Raw genomic sequence first — 22,786 nt, forward strand, 5'->3', positions numbered from 1 at the left:
TACTCGACCTCGATGAGTCTTAACATTAGGGGCCGTTCAAAAAATACGTAACGCTATTTTTCGGAAATTTGGACCCCCCCTCCCCCCATGTAACGCAATGTTGTATACATTAGCGCCATTTTTTCTGCTGACCGTAACAAATAGCTTGACCCCCCTCCCCCCTAAAGCGTTACGTATTTTTTGAACGGCCCCTTAGTTTAGCCTACATTGATAAGATTATTATGTTGAAACCCTAACCCTATATATAATGTGCCCTAAAATAAGTAGAATTCAGTATTTCTCCGACTGTCAAAATTAACACTAACCAACATTTGTAAAATTAAATAAAGTCTATTTAAAATTATACAAAAACATTTATTTCACGTTTTTACCCGTGACAGACCCTATAAGAGTCACATTAAACAGACTAAACAAAAATTTCAAAATTATATTTGTTCCCAAGAAAATTCGTTTACACAACATTTTTATCGCTCACAGATTGTACCGTGAAGAAGGCAGTTCAAATTTCATCCTTCTTAACAATTAACTTTAACTTTTTATTTAAATAATTTTATATTCTACAACCATTAATATCTTAATATTATTAATAATGTATATAAATAAATATTTGTTGTTTATAAAACAACAATGCGAAAATTACGATAAAATTAAAATTCGAAAACCTACAATTAATTAAAAATTATAAACAATTAAACTACACTATAAAAATTAATGTAAAATTATTATTAATTAGATTTATAATAATATTTTGTAAAATTTCGAAAACGTGGAAAATCTTGGCAATTATTATAAAATAATTTATTAAAACCTATCGTAAAATAAAAATATTATAATTTTCAAAATATTCAAAATTATTTAAAAGTTTTAGACTTTAGGTAGCTAAAAAAATCAAATATTTTTGATACGTACATTAGTATCAATCTTCATATACAAAAATTTTCAAGCGCAACAATAAAAATGACAATAAAAAATATATCATATTCTCCGCTTCAAATACTACCTATACTTTTATGAATTTTCGGTACACTTGTAGCTTCATTATTGGTTAACGAAATATAAAATTTTGTGATATTAGAAATGTTTGATTGTTAAACTTTTGCAAACGTCAAAAAAGTCTTTTGCCACGTTGCATATATGGTTGCAAAGAAGTACAAAGCATTCATATTAGTCTGTCTGTTCTACCAAAACCGTATGTATTTATTTCTTCTTTCAATTATTTTAATTATTATTTTTAATTTAATAAGAAACTAGTCTTAAATTGGCAATTAATTTTTAGTTACGCAATTTACAAGCGTTTTTTTTTAAAAATATATTGCTTTCTAGTTATAACCCAATATTGAAGCGATTTTACAGCTAATGGTGAAATGCGAAAGTTTTATATCTTTAACAAAATTTAAATTACAAGAAGGCATTATATAATTAAAAATATTATTTTTCTATGATTATATATCTCTCCTTATTAATATAAAATCATTCCGCCGCCACCGCTTATAGTCAAAAAGTTTTTAAACCCCTTCCCGTAAAAATTATTATTACTTAAAACTTGACAAAAGGGCCCCATACGGGTCCTCCAAAGGGTCGATACCCTGGGGGCCGTCTATAAATTACGTAAGACATTTAGGGGGAGGGGGGGGTCAGCAAGATCTTACGAACAATAGTAAAAATGGCGCTAATATATGTAAAATATCTTATCTCTTTCGTGCCCTCGGGGAATCTAGCGGTTGGATTTGCTTCAAAATTGTCACTCGGGGATTTTCGGGGTCGCTGATTGTGAATCAGAAGTCAGATTTGAAAAATTTGCAAAATTAAAAATGGCGGTCAAGATTTCAAAAAATTGCTTGAATTTGCTTCAATATTGCCAATATTGCCTTGGATCGAATAACTCGCCCGACGCTCGGACCGGACGCGCTAATGCCAGTCAGTAAGCAGTGAGCGCCTCTGGGCCACTCATGGACGAGTTATTAGATTCAAGGCCTCAATTTTGTAACTAATTTCAGATCATAATTTTATCCAAATTTTCTTGTATATTTTATTTTTTATATAAAAATTAGGATCTGAAATTAATAATAAAATAAAAAGCTTATTTTTAGTAATAAAAATAAACGAATGAATTTTCATATAAAAAATTGAATAATAATGGTATTTTTTAATGTTTTCCGCCTGCAAACAAAGATTTTCATTGGAAAAAATATGCTTCAAACATTAGGAAAATGAATTTTTTCATTTGGAAATTTTTTTGCGGTTTGAAAAACATGTATATTCTATAAAATTATAAATAGGTTTCAAATATTACCAATTTTTAAGTAAAATAAAAATTCAAAAAGGCTCAAAATATTTTCTAAATAATATTTTATGACATTTGAATTCCTTACAAAAAATTACCTTAAAAATAATTTTGTGGAATATTTAAAAACTGAATTTAGATTCGTAATCAGCGACCATTAAAACCCCCAAGTAACATTTTTTAAGCAAATTCAATCAACTTTTGAAGATCTCGTCCGCCATGTTGAATCGGACATTTTGAATTTTTAAGAACTGAGATCGGATTTGTAATCAGCGACTCCGAAAATCCTCAAGTAGCAATATTGAAGCAAATTCAAGCAATTTTTAAAAATCTTGTCTGCCATATTGGATCCGCCATTTTGAATTTTTTTAAACTGACATCGGATTCGTAATAAGTGACCCCGAAAACCCCCGAGTAACAATTTGGAAGCAATTTTGATGAAATTTAAAAAAATTTTGAAATTTGTTAAAAAATTTGTCGGACATATTAGATCCGCCATTTTGAATTTTTTAAATCTGACTTAAAATTCGTAATCAACGACCCCAAAAACATAAAAAAACGAAATGTTGTTAAAAATTATGCACTAAATGTTAATAAAATGTATAGTTTGTTACATAACTGTTATTTTTTAAAACAGTCAATGTTTATCCTATTGTTTAAAATAAATATTACAACTTTTTGTAATTTACTATTTTTTTAATTGTAGCTACATCCATTCGGAATAGAAAGCAGTTTAGCGCAAATTAATTGGTTAATTTTTATAAGAATTACACAAAATATTCTAAGTGGGACATATATGTCCCGGAGGCACGAAAGGGTTATGAGAGGGGAGGGGGGGGCGGTCAAATTTTCCAAAAAAATGTCTTACGTAATGTATGGGCAGCCCCCTAGGTTAAGATTTATGTCAAATTTGATCGTTACATTGCGTCAAAATCTATGTGTAATTTGACCTATATAAACACGAATTTTTTGTTTAAACATAATTATTACTTTTAATTATTGTATCAAAATTACAATATTCTTTCAAATTTTAAAAGAGAACACGCACAAAAACATAAAAAAACCAAGGTCTAGATTTTTTAAAACTGGGGATAGTGAGACTAAAAAAATTTCCGGATTTTAAATATTAACACATAGTTTGATAATATTTATAGATATACTGCAACACTAATTTTAAGATATAATTATACTGATTTATTTAAAAATGTACAAATGATATACAAAAGCTTTAAAATATTTAAATTGTCATGTTTTTAGGTGTAACAATATCATCAAAAATTAATAACAACCAAATTGGATAATTATTTTCTTAAAAAACTAATACCATTTATCAACTATGATCAGAAGTACAATCATCTTCTTATTAATTTCATGGGTCCAGGGAGAAAATCTTCAACTAAATGATTTTTTACTAATTGAACTAGTAAAATCCTTTAATGAAGCAGAGAATTATATGACAAGAGAAGCTTCAGGTGAAGATGCAGCAATTGTCCTAGGCATGGTACACACAGGGAAAAGTTCATTAATTAATTACTTAATTGGCAATAAATTAAAGGGTGTGAAATTGTCTAAATATGATGAATTTAAAATAATGCAAGATGAAAATCGATCCAAAGGACCGGAAATTGGTTTTGGATTAACGCCAGAAACTACAATTCCTACAAAATGGATATCAGATAAATTGCCTGGTTTGAGCATTTTTGATTTTCCTGGATATAGTGACTTTAGAGAATCATTACAAGAAATCACTAATTCTTTTTATCTCTATCATTTGGCAAAAAAAGTAAAATCTTTAAAATTTATTTTAGTTATTAATTTTTTCGACATTGCTAGGCAAGATGTGAATCCATTGCTAAAATCATTGCAGTATGCTAAGAAGTTATTTGGAAATAAGTTCGAAATGTTTTTTCCAAGTATTTCAGTGATTTTCTCAAAAGTACCCAGAGTACACGATAACAACGCAGTTGACATGGAAATGATTGAACATTATTTGAAAGAAAAATCCAACGTTCCAAAAGGAGCATCCAATAATATAAAAAGTTTTCTCAATTATATCATAAAAAATAATGATCGTATTGGACTATTCCGAAAGCCTGAAAATAATGAAACTATTACATCTGATACTGACTTTGAAATTTTTTCGGCCATTAGAAACTCCAGAAGCGTACAGAGAAATTATCTCCAGTATGTGCTTCCAAGTATTTCAGATCCTACTATAGTTTTCCTGCGCACAGTCCCTCACTTCTTAAATATAGAAATAAGGAAAATAGCGCAATCATTATATGAAATATTCAAAAAAGAATTAGTAAAAAATCAAGATGATGAAGCAATTCCAAAGATTCAAGCAAACTTAAACTACATTGAAGATCTACTATACAATTCTGTTAGAAATGAAACTAATATTTACGAAAATACTAAAATTATTGAAAAAATTGGTATTAAATTGAAGAAGAAGATTGATGACAGTAATTTGTTAACAAAGGTTGAAATGTTTACGCTTTTTTCCGATATCTTAAAGTTGAATGTCAATAAAATATTGCATGAAATTTCTAGGAATCTAATCCTAATTTTACGTAATGAAGTTAGGAATGCAAAGAATGAATTTTTAACCCTCACAGCAACGGAGATTCCAGAACTTACTACTACCATTACAGAGAATCCTACGGAGAACACAAAACAATCTACAGATATTACAGAAGATCCTGAGGATATTACAGAAGATCCTGAGGATATTACAGAAGATCCTGAGGACATTACAGAAGATCCTGAGGACATTACAGAAAATTTTACGGAGGACACAGAACAATCTACGGATGTTATTGAAGGTTTTGAGGAAATTACAGAAAATGTAATGGAGAACACAAAACAATCTACGGTTGTTACAGAAAATTCCTCTAACATTACAGAAGATTCTACTGACATTGTAAAAAATTCTACAGAGATTCCAGAATATCTTGCAAATAATCCGTAACATCCGTGCTACTCCTTAACATTATTTTATTTTATTAACATGTTTTTACGGATCCAAACATGATGCAATAATTATCATCTGAACACGAAAACGTCTTTGTTCTGGAAACGTTTCTTTAAAGTTTTTAGATCGTTACATGTTCGCTACATAATGGCTTAAGAACGTCCGTTATTCTAAAAACGTTTTTAGAACATAAAACGTTCTTAAGATGTTATGTGGAGAACATGAAAGGTTCTAAAAACGTTTTAGGAACGTTTTTAGAACAAAGACGTTGCCGTGCCCACAGGGTATGTTTCCAATAATTATTATTATTTTTAATTATAACTTTTTAATTCTGATTAAGGTCCACCTCCATAACTGTTTTAACCAGAGTTTAAGTCGTTAAACTGGATCTAACTACATTACTATAAACCAAGTTCACCAAATTAAACTCCCGTTAAAAGAAGTTGTCGAACCGGACCTTAGTCTTTAAATTTTCCAATACAATCTCACTTACAATGGTTTTACGAATTATTAAAAAAAATAAGCATTGTTTGAAAATACAATTTTTAATTTTACTTTAAAGTTTTTGTATATTACATGAAGATAAACAAAGATTTAAAATTATTTAGAAAGTTTTGTAATGTTTTATTTTAACGTTTTCTTATTTATTTCCTCAGAAATATGTCAACATAGATAAACGTAAAAATCACATGTTATACAAACTTTAAAAAAATGTGTATTAGAAATAGAAATTATTAATAAAAATGTTTGCCCATAAAATTGTTATTCAAGTTTGTTTTATTGGAGGGTTGGATTACCCAATGTTAACAATTGACGTTAATATTTTCTCATTATAATTTAACATTTCTTATTGTAAGAAGCGCAACGGATACTCTTCATCGCAGCCATTTACTAATGTCAGTTTACTAACTTTCTTTGCATGGCGCAAGAGATATTTAACTTTCTTTGTAATACACAGTTAATATTATTAAAATTTATTTAAATATTTATAGTTAGTTTTCGTTATAAGATGCAGTAGATATTTTTCAGCGCAACCTTAAACAAGTCAAAATTTAATTGCAACAAAAAAAGATTATAATTTTGCAAAGTAAATAAAATTATAAATAGTGAAATAATTATAAAGAAAAATTATAAGTTAGAATTAAATTTTTACAATAAGAAATGCAATTTCGTTAAAATTAAAAGAATATGAAATTTAAAATAAGGTCAACCGAGTAAAAATTGATAGGTGAACACAAACATAGTACATTGAAAACGGCTTATCTGATTCAATGCCAAACGCAAAATAAGAGAAGAGAAAATTAAATTTTTTTGAAAATCATAATGATTATTTAGGGAATTATTGCTTAGGAAACGATTTACCTTGTAATTCAATAAACAATAATAATTTTATTATTACTACAAAGTCAAGCCCTGGGGAAGGTGTTGTGGAAAGGAGTGAGATATTGGTTCTCTACCTCATAATATTAAAGCTTAAATTAAATATTCTTAAATATTCTTATGAGCCATGTTTATATAGCTGTTTTATTTATTTTTTAATAATTGTTTAATTATTTAAACTTTAATTTGTTTATTATTATATTTTTTATAATTATCCTACGAACGAATGATAAAAACTATTTGTTGTACTCCCATCGAGTTGTTGTAAGCTTACTTTCAAAGTTTTCGTAATGCTTCATGCTTGAATAAAATTCAGTGAAATGTTAAATATTCAATTGATAAACATTTGCAAACGCCACATAGTTTTTTTCCACGTTGCATACGATTGTAAATAATTAATACAGATGTCACATGCCACGTGTGTGACCTCTAAGTAACCTTAGACCAGACCTGTTACCAAGAAAACTTGACAAACCCCCATCGATGAGCAATCTTTTTACAACCCTATTACGTCGATACACGGATGTGATCTGGGTATATAAGGCCCTAAATTTGGATCCAAAAATCAGTATCTAGTCAGCATCCAGTCAGTATCTAATTTAAATCAAAGCGATCGACATCATCTCTGTACCAGGAGTCAGTGCGAATCTATACTCGTTACCTACGATTATCCCAGTCTAAGTAATACCCATCTCGTGTGTGACCGAGCCATTGTCAAACCTCCAAGCAGTAAAAATTGGAAAGGCGGTGCATCTGAACTGACTGTGGACCCACGAGCGGAGAACGGGTTTTCAGCTTCGAATAGAAGCAATAAAGGTAATTAACTAAATCTTTTCATCATATCCATTCAATACAATTTCTATATCTAATAAACGCCTATTTGTTAAAGGTGTTTATTGGAACTGGTCTTCTCTCGGCAACATACAAATAAAGAACTTCAAGAAATCATTATATACTATTTTATAATAAATTTCATTTTAACTAATTCTTAACTTTTATTCATTGATTCTTTTTCCTCATTCCCAAATAAGATTTCTTCAAAATTTCTTATTTAAAACGAGGATAACAAATGTTAAGAGGTAAGTTACTTTTCACGTAACACAGATTTACGTTTGTTTGATTATATTTCTACAATTTTTCCTATTACATTAATTAATTTTCCTATTACATTTTTCCTATCATTAATTTTATCATTTACATCATTTTTCTTACAATTTTTATGTCAATGCGAAAAAATTTTATTTTAAAAGAATGATAGAATCTAATAAAAATTACTCATCATATTTTTTTGTAAGGTCGACAAAGGACCAAGTGAAAGTTTTTAATTAACCTTTAATTATTTCAATTATAATAAAATAATTTATTAAAACATATAATTTAATATTAAAATTTTCAAAATATTCAAAATTATTTAAAAGTTTTAGACTAGGTAGCTAAAAAATTAAATATTTTCGATACGTACATTATTATCAATCTTCTGTATATATATAATTATATATATATATGTATATATTTTTTCAAGCATAACAATAAAAATGACAATAAAAAATATAGCATTCCCCACTTAAAACACTACTTTTATGAATTTTCGTTACACTTGTAGCTTCAGTATTGGTTAACGAAATATAAAATTTTGTTATATTAAAATTGTTTGATTATTAAACTTTTAAAAACCCCAAAAACTCTTTTGCCACGTTGCATATGGTTACAAAGAAGTACTAAGCATTTATATTAGTCTGCCTGTTCCACATCAATCGTATGTATTTATTTCTTCTTTCAATTATTCTGATTATTATTTTTAATTTGACAACACACTAGTATTAAATTAAGTTACGCATTTTTACTTAGCACAATATTGAAGCGACATACAAATTGATAGAAAATAATTATTAATATTTTTGCTTTTGATAACATTTTCTGAAACTTTTTCAAATGTAATTGAAAATTTATTTGAATTTATTTTAATGTTTAATTTTAATGGAATTCTGTAAAGATAGATGTAAGTTTATGATAACTTTATTTGCTGATACCTAATATTGAGATTATATGTTCACTCTTTGCAGTATATATGAAGTGGACTTTGAGTAATTTTGAAGGGAGGTTCAAATATAATCTAATTTTTAACACTGTTGACTTAAATTGTGACATACGGTAACGATTCCTGGGGCCTTTATGGCCCTTTAAAAAAAGTTCGAATTTGACCAAAATTTTGACGTAACGCATTGTTACTCATGACGGGACCTCAATACAGGGCCTATTTATATCCTGTAGGTCGAAAAAGGCAAAATAGGTTAAATGTACGTAAACTTTAACGTAACGTAATGTTACTCATGAAGAGGCCTCTTTTAGACATATACGTCGAAAATAGGTCAAATTTAACATAAATTTTGACTTAAAATAACTACTTTTAACCTGCTGGTTTAAAAAAAGGTCAAATTTGACCTAAATTTTGACGTAAGGAAACGACCAATTGGAGAGAGCTCATGGTTTCTCTTTTTGACCTGTAGGTTAAAAATAGGTCAAGATTGACCTATAATTTGACATCCATTGGAAAATTATCGTTAGATAATTTTAAAATCTTTCAATAAATTGCCTATCTGATGGTTCTAACATTTTGAACGCGATATAATACTGATTTATTTAAAAATGTACAAATGTATTCAAAAGTTTTAAAATATTTAATTTTTTATGTTTTTAGGTGAAGCAATCAAAAACAATCAAAAAATTAATAACAACCAAATTGGATAATTCTTATCTTGAAAAACTAATACCATTTATCAACTATGATTAGAAGTACAATCATCTTCTTATTAATTTCATGGGTCCAGGGAGAAAATCTTGAACTAAATGATGTGAAACTAATTGAACTAGTAAAATCCTTTAATGAAGCAGAGAATTATATGACCAGAGAAGCTTCAGGTGAAGATGCAGCGATTGTCCTAGGCATGGTACACACAGGGAAAAGTTCATTAATTAATTACTTAATTGGCAATAAATTAAGGGGTGTGAAATATTCGCAGTATGGTGAATTTAAAATAATAAAAGATGACAATCGATCCAAAGGACCGGAAATTGGTTTTGGATTAACGCCAGAAACTACAATTCCTACAAAATGGATATCAGATAAATTGCCTGGTTTGAGCATTTTTGATTTTCCTGGATATAGTGACTTTAGAGAATCATTACAAGAAATCACTAATTCTTTTTATCTCTATCATTTGGCAAAAAAAGTAAAATCTTTAAAATTTATTTTAGTTATTAATTTTCTTGACATTGATAGGGATACTGTGAATCCACTGCTAAAATCATTGCAGTATTCTGAGAAATTATTTGGAAATAAGTTCGAAATGTTTTTTCCAAGTATTTCAGTGATTTTCTCAAAAGTACCCCGACAACAGTATAACATTGCAGTTGACATGGAAATGATTAAACATTTATTGAATGAAAAAGTAGACGTTACAACAGGAGAATACAATAATATAAAAAATTTTCTTAATTATATCATAAAAAATAATGATCGTATTGGATTATTCCGAAAGTCTGTAAATAATAAAACTATTACATCCGATATTGACTTTAATATTTTTGCGGCCATTAGGAACTCCAGAAGCGTACAGAGAAATGATCTCCAGTATGTGCTTCCAAGTATTTCAGATCGTTCTATGGTTTGCCTGCTCAAAATTCAACACAACTTAGAAATGGAAATAAGGATAATAGCGCAATCATTATATGAAATATTCAAAAAAATGAGGACTGAATGGACAGAATTAGTAAAAAATCGAGATGATGAAGCAATTCCAAAGATTCAAACAAACTTAAACTATATTGAAGATCTACTACGCAATTCTATTACAAAAGAAACTACTATTTACGAAAATAGTAAAACTATTGAAAAAATTGATATTAAATTGAAGAAAAAGATTGATAAAAGTAATTTGTTAACAAAGGTTGAAATGTTTACGCTTTTTTCCGATATCTTAAAGTTGAATGACAATGAAAAATTGCATGAAATTTATGGAAATTTAATAAAAATTTTACTAAATGAAGTTAGGATTGCAAGGAATGAATTTTTAACTCTTACAGCAACAGAGTTTCCAGAACTTACTACTGACATTACAGAAAAACCTACTGAGGGCACAAAACAATTTACTGATATTACAGAAGATTCGGAGAACATTACAGAAAATTTAACGGAGGACACAGAACAATCTACGGATGTTATAGAAGGTTTTGAGGACATTACAGAAAATCTTACGGAGAACACAAAACAATCTACGGTTGTTATAGAAAATCCTTCGGACATTACAGAAGATTCTACTGACATTGTAAAAAATTCTACAGACATTACAGAATATCTTGCAAATAATCCGTAACATCCGTGCTACTCCTTAACATTATTTTATTAACATGTTTTTACGCATCCAAACATGACGCAATTATTATCCTCTGAACACTAAAACGTCTTTGTTCTGGAAACGTTTCTTAAAAGTTTTTAGATCGTTACATGTTCGCTACATAATGTCTTAAGAACGTCCGTTATTCTAAAAACGTTTTTTGAACATAAAACGTTCTTAAGATGTTATGTGGAGAACATGAAAGGTTCTAAAAACGTTTTAGGAACGTTTTTAGAACAAAGACGTTGCCGTGCCCACAGGGTATGTTTCCAATCATTATTATTATTTTTAATTATAACTTTTTAATTCTGATTAAGGTCCACCTCCACAACTGTTTTAACCAGAGTTTTAGTCGTTAAACTGGATCTAACTACATTACTAGGTATAAACCAAGTTCACCAAATTAAACTCCCGTTAAAAGAAGTTGTCGAACCGGACCTTAGTCTTTAAATTTTCCAATACAATCTCACTTACAATGGTTTTACGAATTATTAAAAAAAATAAGCATTGTTTGAAAATACAATTTTTAATTTTACTTTAAAGTTTTTGTATATTACATGAAGATAAACAAAGATTTAAAATTATTTAGAAAGTTTTTTAATGTTTTATTTTAACGTTTTCTTATTTATTTCCTCAGAAATATGTCAACATAGATAAACGTAAAAATCACATGTTATACAAACTTTAAAAAAAATGTGTATTAGAAATAGAAATTAGTAATAAAAATGTTTGCCTTTAAAATTATTATTACGTTAATTATGTTTTATTAATTTAACATTTCTTATTGCAACCTGAAACAAGTTATGATAAGTATACTCCTACTTTTTTAAATGATTGACCTTGAGATTTGTTTATCATTATAAAAAATCCTAGTCCAATAGGAAATTGTTTTCTTAACATTTTGAAATGGCATTTTAATAGTCAAAATTTAATTGCAACAAAAATAGATTACAAATTTACAAATCGTAATGATTGTTTAGGAAATTATTGCTTGGGTAATTATTTACCTGGTAATTCAATAAAAAATAATTTTATAATTTATACAAAGTCAAGCCCTGTTCATATAGTTGTTTTATTTATTTTTTATTAATTGTTAATTTGTTTAAACTTTAATTTGTTTATTATTCTATTTTTTATAATTATCCTACGAACGAATGATAAAAATTATCTATATGGTATCCCCAACGAGTTATTGTAAGCTTATTTTAAAAATTTTCTTCAAACTTCGAGGGATTTTCCAGAAGTTTCAACCTAAATATTACATTCGGAGACCATTTAATATAAAGTATATTTGATCAAATCAATATTCTTTTAACGTTATATAATTGCAAACATTGAAGTTATATTTATATAGAAGTATATTTCTAGAAAATATTTGATTCTTTAAATTAATGTAAAATAATTTTCTAAATCCTGTAATAATATGAAACAATAACATTTTCAAAATATTCGTTAGGTATTATTTAAAAGTTTTGGACTCTAGGTAGCTGAAAAATAAATATTTTATATTGTAAATATTTCCAATATGTGCATTATTATCAATCTTAGAGAAATATTGTATATTCTCAATAGTAACAAAAGTGATAATAAAAAAACTAATACTTTCTCATGTGATGAGAATGTAATATAACATTCACGTTTCCAACACTACTTTCATGATTTCTCGATACACTTGTAGCTTCAGCATTGGTAAACGAAATATAAAATTCAGTGAAATGTTAAATATTCAATTGATAAACATTTGCAAACGCCACATAGTTTTTTGCCACGTTGCATACGATTGTAAATAATTAATACAGATTTAAGTTTATCTGATTTATTCTTCTTATTAAATACAAAAATTATTTGGACAGCAAACCTGTAAGTATTTAATTCTTTCAAGTCGAATACATTTGAAAAATTCTAATTGTGGATTATTATAATAGCAAGAGTAGTCTGACGAATAATAAATCATAATTTTTAATAATGTCTAATCAATTGTTACGTCATTAAAGTGCTTTTCAATTAAAAATACTCGCCTTTATCTTGAACATTTTTGTAAGGAATGTAAAATATTGTTGTACGCATTTCAAAAATCAATTATTTAATTGTTATTTTGACAATATACTATTTGTATAGACAATTATTCTATCCATAATAGCTAATTTAAAGATGTGTATTGGTTTACTTAAACCTCTACTGATATATTTATAATTGAACTATATTTATGTTCACATATTTTTTAGGTTTAATAAGATCAGGAATCAGTTACAATAATTGTTCCCCTTAAAAATTATTAATTATGATAAGAATTGCAATCATTTCCCTGCTAGTCTCATTGATCTACGGACAAATTTGTACATTAACTAAAGAAGAAATAAGACAGTTGGAAAAATCATTTATTGAAGCAAAGCATTATATGCAAAAAATAGCTGCAAATGAAGATGCAGCCATTTGCATAGGCACCGCAAGAGCAGGGAAAAGTACATTAATTAATTACTTAAAAGGCAATGAATTAAGGGGCGTGAAATATTCGCGATTTGGTGAATTTAAAATAATTAAAGCAAATGAACGATCCGAAGGACCGGAAATTGGTGCTGGACCAACATCAAAAACTACAATTCCCACTAAATGGAAATCAGATAAGTTGCCTGGTTTAAGCATTTTTGATTGTCCTGGATTTCAAGACAATAGAGGACCAGTACAAGACATCACTAATTCTTTTTATATCTATCATTTGGTGAGAAAAGTTAAATCTTTAAAATTTATTTTGGTTATTAATTTCGGCGATATTGAACGGGCTAATATCAAACCTTTCCTGAGACTTTTACTTGATTTTGAAAAACTTTTTGAAAATAAGTTTCAAGAGATATTTTCAAGTATATCGGTAATTGTCTCAAAAACACCGAATGTACTGTATGAAACAACAGTTGACATTGAAATGATTCAATACATGTTGAGACAAAGAGTTTCCAAACCTGAAGAAACACCTTTCAATAATATAAAAAATTTTCTTGATTATATAATGAAAAATAGAAATCGTATTGGATTATTTAGACAAGCAAGAGCTGACAAAATTGTTACTTCTGACATCGATTTTCATATTATTTCGGCCATTAATAATTCGGGAAAAGTAGAGAAAAGCGTTCTTCAGAATGTTGCTCCAAGTATATCAGACAGTTCTTTGATGTGCTTGCACAATGCCATAAACAAATGGGTCTCAATAACTAAAATTAATAAAATTCAGACATATATATTAGATGCTTTTTCTAAAATGCTGTATGAATGGACAAAAAATAAGAGTCTGGATAATAACGTATTGGTAAAGAATCAAAGGAACTTAATTTTCATTGAAGGATTACTAAATTATTCTATCACAAATGATATTGATATTTATGAAAATATTGAAACGATAAGGAAAATTGATAGAAAATTGAAGGAGGTGATTGATAAAGGAAAATTGTTTAAAAAAGTTGAATTATTTGAGTTTTTTTCTCATTTGTTGAAATTGAATGAAAATGAACACTTGCATCAGTCATTTAGGACTCTAATGTTGTCATTGCATACTGCTGTTAAAATAACAATTTATAAAATTGATGTGTTAAATGGAGAAATGGCAAAACAAGAGTTTAAAAATAAAACATATAAAGAAATAAATGATGTTGACAAAAATATTAATGAATTTAAAAATAAAACGAAAAACTCAGATGCAAAAACTTATAATAGTTATATGGATAAAGTTAAAGCCTTTTTGAATTTGGTTCTCATTATTGCTTCTTGAGATACGTAATATTACAGTGATATTAAAAAGTCCGCCTGATATATGGTAATTTGACTAGATGTTGCTATAATATGACTTCCGGTTCCGTTTCGGTATATATTCGCGTTTCGAAAGGGTTAAAAGTTTTTGGAATAATTTTTAAGGATTGTCGGTTTTTTGATAGATTATTTATTTTTGTAAAGGGGGATAAAGAAGCGTATATGTTAAGTGTTTTTGTAAATTTATCCCAACAAACCTTATTATTTATAATATTAACCTATTCTTATGTATGCTTAATATAGAAATTAATAAATAAAATTAATAAAATAAAACTTAACCTTATTACCCACTTCCTCTGACTTAAAACTATCTACTCTTATCCCAGTTCCTCCCTCACCATATACCCCAGACAGTTCCAATCCACCCCCATAGTCCATGCTAACAATCTTTCATGCAAACTTTCAATCTCACTCCATCCCCTCATACGCCAACGTGTATACCCTCCTTTTTCTCAAAATCACTTACACTTTTCCTTTCCATTTTCTCTTCTAAATCAGCCATCAGCACATTAAACAAGATTGCACTAAGGAGGCAGTTCTGTCTTAACCATTTACCCAACCAAAACTCTTCCCCAATTTCTTCCCAATTTTTACCTTCTCCCTTGTCAACTTCTTCGCTTTTTATGATATCTGTCTCTGATTGTTTTAAATGTTTACATAGAAACCACCCTTTAATAACGCCGCTTTTTGTTCTAATTTGTTATAACACCATTTTTGACATCAATTATGACGCCAACAATTGTACTAAAATCTAATGGTCCACGATCTACACCAGGAACTGACTAAGTGACGCAAGTACCAATTATTAAGAGAGGAAATTGTATTTCAGAGAAGGTTTTCATTTTGCCAGCTGCGATTTTTTGCCGATTGTAACAGTCCTGTTGATTATTAACTAAATTTATTCCCTGAATGCAAATAGAACATATGACATTATTGTCAGTTCCTAAGTCTAATGTTCCGCAATCAATGTGGATATATGCAAATCATATTTTGTACAATTTATGCTATCGTTAGAATTTAATTTCAAATCACACGTTCCGCAAAGATTTGTTTCATTCTAATAAAAAATTGTACAATTTGTACTTTTTAATTTACCTGAACTTCAAAACAACCGCGGGACCAGTTATTTGATTGGTGGTCCACCATCCAAGATCGCAACATATTCTCGATGTCAGCATTTGACCTTTTGACGCTATACCTTGCGATTGTAGATGTCGTGGTCTCCCGTGTACAATTTTTCAGTATGGAAAAATAACTGCAAGTTCATTTGTCACGGCAGCAACGCGAATTCTCGGCCATTATCACTTTGGAGGATACAAGGAGCGCCAAAAGTAAAAATTTTTTTTAGATAATTCCTCTGCAACGTTTACCGCATGCTTTGATTTTAATGGTCGCAATTGTAAAAATTTGGTTGCATGGAAATTTTGACATCCATAGGATGTCCTTAAGATATCTCAGGACATGCATCCAGGACATCCATGCAGGGTATCATTATAAATTTGTTTCCTTCGGGAACAATTTTAAATTTCTTAGTCCAACATTTTACGTAAGCCATTTTGAATTTTGAAAATCTGACTTTAAATTCAAATTCAGCGACCTCGAAAACATCTTACTTATATTTTTAGGATAAATATCAACTGTATTATTTAACCAGTCGTTAAATTTTTCATGGTCGGCATATTAGTATCCGTCGACTCAAAAGCAAAAAAAAATATGACAATAAAAAATATCGTATATCAGTATCACTCATTTTATGTATATTCGATGTATGTGTAATTTAGGAATTGGTTGACAAAATATAAAATATATAGTGACATTTAAAATATTTGTAAAATCAACTCAGTTTTTTGCCACGTTGAATTCGATTTTAAATAATTAATACAAATTTACATTTTGTTTGACTGTTTTCTTTTTATAAAAAAACCAATCAATTGGACACCAAGCCTGTAAGTATTTCATTCTTTAAAGTCGAATAAACAAGCTATTCTAATTATGGATTAATTAATTAATTTAATTTAGAATTTAACCATATATTTTTGTTCTTATATTTTTTAGGTTTAATAATATCATCCGGAATTAGTTACAACCATATTTGATAATTGTTCTCTTAAAAAATTATTAATTATGATAAAAATTACAATCATTTCCCTGCTAATCTCATTGATCTATGGACAAATTTGTACATTAACTAATGAAGAAATAAAACAGTTGGAAAAATCCTTTATTAAAGCAAAGAATTATATGCAAAAAGAAGCTACAAATGAAGATGCAGCGATTTGCATAGGCACCGCAAGAGCAGGGAAAAGTACATTAATTAATTACTTAATGGGCAATGAATTAAGGGGCGTGAAATATTCGCGATTTGGGGAATTTAAAATAATTAAAGCAAATGAACGATCCGAAGGACCGGAAATTGGTGCTGGACCAACATCAAAAACTACAATTCCCACTAAATGGAAATCAGATAAATTGCATGGTTTGATCATTTTTGATTCACCTGGATTTCAAGACAATAGAGGACCAGTACAAGACATCACTAATTCTTTTTATATCTATCAATTGGTGAAAAAAGTTAAATCTTTAAAATTTATTTTAGTTATCAATTTTGGCGACATTGAACGGGCTAATATTAAACCTTTCCTGAGACTTTTACTTGATTTTGAAAAACTTTTTGAAAATAAGTTTCAAGAGATATTTCCAAGTATATCGGTAATTGTCTCAAAAACACCGAATGTACTGTATGAAACAACAGTTGACATTGAAATGATTCAATATATGTTGAGACAAAGAGTATCCACAACTAAGGAAACGTCTTTTAATAATATAAAAAAATGTCTTGATTATATAATGAAAAATAGTAATCGTATTGGATTATTTAAACAAGCAAGAGCTGACAAAATTGTTACTTCTGACATCGATTTTCATATTATTTCAGCCATTAATAATTCGGGAAAAGTAGAGAAAAGCGTTCTTCAGAATGTTGCTCCAAGTATATCAGACAGTTCTTTGCTTTGCCTGCACAATGCCAAAAATGAATGGGTCTCAATAACTAAAATTATTAATATACAGAAATCTATATCCACTTTCTTCACTAATATGCTGATTGAATGGAGAAATTTGAATAAAACTCTGGATAGTAACGCAATAAAAAAGATTCAAACGAACTTAAGTTACATTGAAGGTAAACTAAATGATTCTGTCACAAATGATATTGATATTTACGAAAATATTGAAACGATAAAGAAAATTGATGGAAAATTGAAGGAGATGATTGATAATAGTAGCTTGTTGAGAAATGTTGAATTATTTGATTTTTTTTCTCATTTGTTGAGATTGAATGAAAGTGAACATTTGCAACAATCTTTTCGGGTTCTAATGTTGTCTTTACATACTACTGTTAAAATGGAAATGAATGAAATTTTATTGTTAAATGAAAAAATGTCAATGCTAGAATTTCAGAAAAAACAAAATACATTATATAAAGAATTTAACAAAATCTGCAGTATAATTAAAAATGAAATAGAAAACTCAAGTGCAATAGCTAACACTAGTTTAGAGACAGAACTCGAAAATAATTTCTGTATTCAATTTGTGACATTTTCCATGTTCACTTAGTTTAACAATTTTTCTATAAGGTTAACAGAAGGTTGCATGGTAAAAAGTTTAGTCAACCTTATTTTTGTAAATCTACATATGAATTTTTTATATAAATTCAAGTAAAAGAATTACTAATACTTACTGTTTACAAAGTAATTTCTTAATTATATGGATAAAAGATAAAATATATTTTAAAACTGCATTTCTTTGCTTAGTTATTTACTGAATTCACATACAGTACTCTTTTTCCTTTTTTTCCTTGACCGTTTTCCTTAAAATCAATTTATTACTATTGAATATCACAGTTGTGTCTCAGAGATCAAATTTCCTTCTTTTTATATTTTTTTATATATATTCTTATATAAGTAAATACAAGTAATATCAAGAAAGATTTATTTTTTCTTCTATTTATCTACTTAGTGTATATTTTTTTCATTGGAATTTTCTGGTAGTGCATTTCCTTCCAATTCTGCAAACTTTTGGCGTATTGCTTCATCAATTTGTCGCTTATATGATTCCATTTCCTTTCGTTTCATCAATCCTTCATAAATTTTTTGCTCATTCATTAACCTGCGCTCATTTTCCTTCTCGTTAATCTATTGTAAAATAATATATTTATAGAGAAAATATAATATGTAACGGTATACTGCCGTCCTGATGAAAAAAATCCGTTTCTTTTTGCAATGACTAGGAGATTAGTATTTTATTTACACATACTTGTTTTAGAATTTCATTTCTGTAATAAATCGCCTCTTGCTGTTTTCTATTTCTATCCTTCAATTCATTACTGTTTGCCTGACTTTGAATGGAGGCAAACTTATCTAATTGTTCCTTATCTCGTTTAATTTCTAAAGCCAACATAATTTGCTTCTCTCTAATTTGTTCCTCTCTTGACAATTTTAATAACATTTCATTTTTTGCTGCTTCTAAAGCTTCTTCCTTTTCCTTTAACTTCCAGGCTCTTTCAACTTTTTCTTGAATTCTTAAAGTGTTTATTTCCTGCTGCAAATTCTGCAATATTTTATAGGTTCGAAAATTAAACTTTGGGAGAATATTTAGAAGAGAATCATCAGATAGTAACCCAGGCATTAAGTTACCTTCATTTTAGAAAAATTCTGTATTTCAAGTGATACTTTTTCCTTTGTCTTCTCTCTTTGATGTCTTATTAATTTCTGCTTAAGTACATTCTCACGGTCTCGTTCTTGTCTCATTCGATGATATTCTTGAATTCTATAAAATTTTAAATTTTAAATTAAAGAAAATTAGGAAATAAATTATTAATATATGATAATTTATAATTTACCTAGCTTCCATTATTTTACTTTCTTCTTTCTCAACATTTTTAAAATGCTTTAATTGATTATTGATGTCGGACAAATTCTTTCGAATTTTTGCATTTTCAACCTCTTGTGCTTTAAGTTTGGAAATTTCTTCTTTTTCATTCATAATTCTCGCGTAATTATTCAAACTATTTTCCTCCTGCTTTCTTTGTATTTCTATTTGTCGTTTTATATCATTTTCCGTTATTTGCGTTTTTAGTGCATCAGCATAATGTCGTTTCATTTTATATTCTTCTTCCTTCTTTTCAATTTCCAATTTAATTGCTAATCTTCTTTCATTCTCCATCATGTCGTTAATGTTTTGTGTTTCCATTTTTAGTTCTTGATTAATAATTTCCTTTTCAGCAATCTTTAAAATAGAAATAATTATCATTATTAAAAAAAAAAAAAAAAAAAAAAAAAAAAAAGAGGAGGTTTTAGTGAATAATGACTGAAAATTTAGTAAATTTTTTACTACTCTCTGACTTATTTGTAAAAATTTAGCAACTCACTTGTGCATCTCTTACAGCTCTGCACTTTTTTTCTAATATAATTCGCGAACACTTTTGAACCTCTTCGTCTTGTTCCATTCTAAGATTATTAGCTCTTTGCAAAAGGTGCATAGAACGTTTACGCGCTTCCGATAGAACTTCATCTAGTTTGTGATTGTTTGCATTTACTTTTTTAGAGTCAATTTTGTTAAATTTCGTTTGCCTTTCCTGACTTTCAATAATCAAATCATTCTTTTTCTTTTCCTCGGACAATAAATTTAATTGAATTTCTCTATTTGAAAGAACTTTACCCAAATTTTTGTAGTACTTAAATTTTTCTGATGTAATTATTTGTGGAACTGCAGAAGCCATTTTCTAATTTTGTAAAATACCTTTAAAAAAAATAGTTTACTTTAGTTATTATATTGGATTTAATGGATCGCTAGCTTATATTTATTTAACTATATAAAATTTAAATATAGAATCATGAAAAATTAAAAATTTTGTTCCGTGTTTAGATTAATTTCATTTTATTGTAATTTAACCTTTCAAATGATTAATAAAAAAAAGTTATAATTTTATCCACATGTATATTACCTTTTTTGATGATAAAATTAAATAGATATAAATGTAAACTTTAATAATTTTCTAAATAGTTGACATCAGTTGACATTAACAAATATTTGTGTTATAATTTTCTTAGATTTTCCCCAATGAATTAAATTTGCACCACATTTGTCACTTCAATTATAAATTGTTTTGACATTCAACATAATAATAGTAAAAGATAACTTCAATAAAATCACCTGTTGACTAATTCACTCCATGAAGTATTTATTTAAATTAATTTACACCAAACGGTCTATTATTTTGTTTTCAAATGACTAAAATTAAATTAAACTTCTTTCTAGTAGAAGATGTTTGTATTAAATCAATATTAACCTGACAACGTATATACATGTATCTTTAGTACCTGTTACGTCTCAATAATGAAAGTAAACATACTAATAATTACATTTTATTTATTGTTTACATCATTATTTAAATTTAGATAATAAAACTATTTATTGAAAATTTGAAACCCTTCACAATCGAGAGAACATAGATTTACAAGTCTTATTGAAAATACTAAAAGAAAATTTGAATTTTTTTTTTAAATCTGCCATTTTGTGAAAAATGATATTTTTTTAATTCCTTCGATCAAAGACAACATTTTCTTGTAAAATAACGGAATCTATTTTATTTTTTAATTTCGGATGATTCTGTCAGAAGTTATGTTGGTCACCGCGAAATACAGTTTTTTCGAAAATCTTTGGGAGATTGCATACAAAGGACAGAAAAATTAATATTTTTATATATAAAAAATATTTTTTTTAAATACACTAAAAGATGTATAATAATATAGAAAAACTTTCATTTTAAGAAATAAATATTCCTTTAAAAAAAATTCCCAAAAAACTGCATTTTTCCGACCCCCTGTCTAGGCGGTACTCTCTAAATCTGAATCAGCGAAATTTCACTGATTCTCAGCGATAAGTATGCCACTATTTTAAAACAGCGTATATGCGCTAATTAATCAGTGAAGTTTCACTGATTATTTAGTGAAATTTCACTAATTCACAGCGCATATACGCTAATTGAAATAGTGGCATACTTATCGCTGATTCAAATTTAGAGAGTATAACACCTTAAATTTACAAATATTTACATAATTGAAATCCCTTTTTTTATATAAAAACTCAAATTTTGTTTAAACAATTTCTTACTCTTAATAAATGTAAACCATTTAAAATTTAAATTTTATATAATTCATCAACTATATTTCAATATTATGAAATATAAATTGTTTAATATAATTTAAAATTACTAATTACTAAAATTAGGAAAATTCAATTATTTAATTGTTTAAATAAAACACTGTTCAGAAATTAATTCTTTAATAATCTTAATTTTATTTCAACATGGTGAACTAATATAAAAATTGTTTAATTAAAACACTAATAATAATTTGCTAAAATTAGTGACAAATTAATTATTTAATTGCTAAAAGAAATAATCTTAATATTTTTGTAGAAAATTCTCAATTTTCATAAGGAAATAATTTGCATCAATTTTCTTTCTTAATTTCAATAATTTTAATAAAATTCAAAAAAATGCAATTTTTTTTTTAATAAAGGAAAAAAATGGTTAGAAATTCTATCTTTTGACGAATTTTAATAAAAAATTTTAGAATGGTAGTAGTTACATTTTTCAAGGAAATTGATTAAAATATTGTATTAAAAATAATTGAAATTCTGCGATGAGTTTTATTATTTCTAAAAATAATAATTGAATTATTATTGAGAAGAAACTTATAAAATATTTGTAAATATTAAATTCCTGTGAAATTTTTATTATTTATGAAAATAATTAATAATGTCTGCGTACAATTTTATGAAAATATATAGTAGATATTGAAAATCATTGAAATGAGGAAAATTTTTTGAAAATAATTGAAATTTTGACAAGAATTTTATTAAAATTTTTAAAAATAATTGAATTTTGAAGAA

At 27.5% G+C, this 22,786-nt stretch overlaps 5 protein-coding genes across 7 annotated transcripts; 4 read left to right on the top strand and 1 right to left on the bottom strand.

Annotated features, from left to right (window-relative positions):
• Nucleotides 1–1,034: 1,034 nt before the first annotated feature.
• Nucleotides 1,035–6,023, top strand: LOC122503558 (thioredoxin domain-containing protein 2-like). The gene is made up of 2 exons (XM_043614135.1): nucleotides 1,035–1,189; nucleotides 3,542–6,023. The coding sequence occupies exon 2, from the start codon at nucleotides 3,621–3,623 to the stop codon at nucleotides 5,253–5,255; it is 1,635 nt and encodes a 544-aa protein (XP_043470070.1). The 5' UTR covers nucleotides 1,035–1,189; nucleotides 3,542–3,620; the 3' UTR covers nucleotides 5,256–6,023.
• A 2,165-nt stretch (nucleotides 6,024–8,188) lies between these two features.
• Nucleotides 8,189–11,776, top strand: LOC122503559. 2 transcript variants are annotated; one of them, XM_043614136.1, is made up of 2 exons: nucleotides 8,189–8,394; nucleotides 9,337–11,776. In XM_043614136.1, the coding sequence occupies exon 2, from the start codon at nucleotides 9,422–9,424 to the stop codon at nucleotides 11,009–11,011; it is 1,590 nt and encodes a 529-aa protein (XP_043470071.1). In that variant the 5' UTR covers nucleotides 8,189–8,394; nucleotides 9,337–9,421; the 3' UTR covers nucleotides 11,012–11,776. The 2 variants fall into 2 exon arrangements, with proteins under 2 accessions (XP_043470071.1, XP_043470072.1); XM_043614137.1 differs by lacking the exon at nucleotides 8,189–8,394 and adding an exon at nucleotides 8,757–8,935.
• A 689-nt stretch (nucleotides 11,777–12,465) lies between these two features.
• LOC122503560 lies at nucleotides 12,466–15,108 on the top strand. The gene is made up of 2 exons (XM_043614138.1): nucleotides 12,466–12,892; nucleotides 13,258–15,108. The coding sequence occupies exon 2, from the start codon at nucleotides 13,314–13,316 to the stop codon at nucleotides 14,790–14,792; it is 1,479 nt and encodes a 492-aa protein (XP_043470073.1). The 5' UTR covers nucleotides 12,466–12,892; nucleotides 13,258–13,313; the 3' UTR covers nucleotides 14,793–15,108.
• A 1,492-nt stretch (nucleotides 15,109–16,600) lies between these two features.
• On the top strand, nucleotides 16,601–18,629 carry LOC122503577. Its single transcript, XM_043614170.1, has 2 exons — nucleotides 16,601–16,776; nucleotides 16,886–18,629. Exon 2 carries the CDS (start codon nucleotides 16,955–16,957, stop codon nucleotides 18,443–18,445), a length of 1,491 nt encoding a protein of 496 aa, XP_043470105.1. The 5' UTR covers nucleotides 16,601–16,776; nucleotides 16,886–16,954; the 3' UTR covers nucleotides 18,446–18,629.
• Nucleotides 18,630–18,638: 9 nt separating this feature from the next.
• Nucleotides 18,639–21,222, bottom strand: LOC122503578 (cilia- and flagella-associated protein 45-like). 2 transcript variants are annotated; one of them, XM_043614173.1, is made up of 6 exons: nucleotides 21,044–21,222; nucleotides 20,259–20,629; nucleotides 19,731–20,116; nucleotides 19,525–19,657; nucleotides 19,145–19,438; nucleotides 18,639–19,023 (listed from the first exon to the last, which is right to left on the bottom strand). In XM_043614173.1, the coding sequence occupies exons 2-6, from the start codon at nucleotides 20,607–20,609 to the stop codon at nucleotides 18,844–18,846; spliced, it is 1,344 nt and encodes a 447-aa protein (XP_043470108.1). In that variant the 5' UTR covers nucleotides 20,610–20,629; nucleotides 21,044–21,222; the 3' UTR covers nucleotides 18,639–18,843. The 2 variants fall into 2 exon arrangements, with proteins under 2 accessions (XP_043470108.1, XP_043470107.1); XM_043614172.1 differs by having other exon boundaries at nucleotides 20,835–21,222.
• Between the last annotated feature and the right edge of the window lie 1,564 nt (nucleotides 21,223–22,786).

This window comes from Leptopilina heterotoma, unplaced genomic scaffold (assembly GCF_015476425.1).
Source record: "Leptopilina heterotoma isolate Lh14 unplaced genomic scaffold, ASM1547642v1 Lhet_264, whole genome shotgun sequence".
Taxonomy (NCBI): domain Eukaryota; kingdom Metazoa; phylum Arthropoda; class Insecta; order Hymenoptera; family Figitidae; genus Leptopilina; species Leptopilina heterotoma.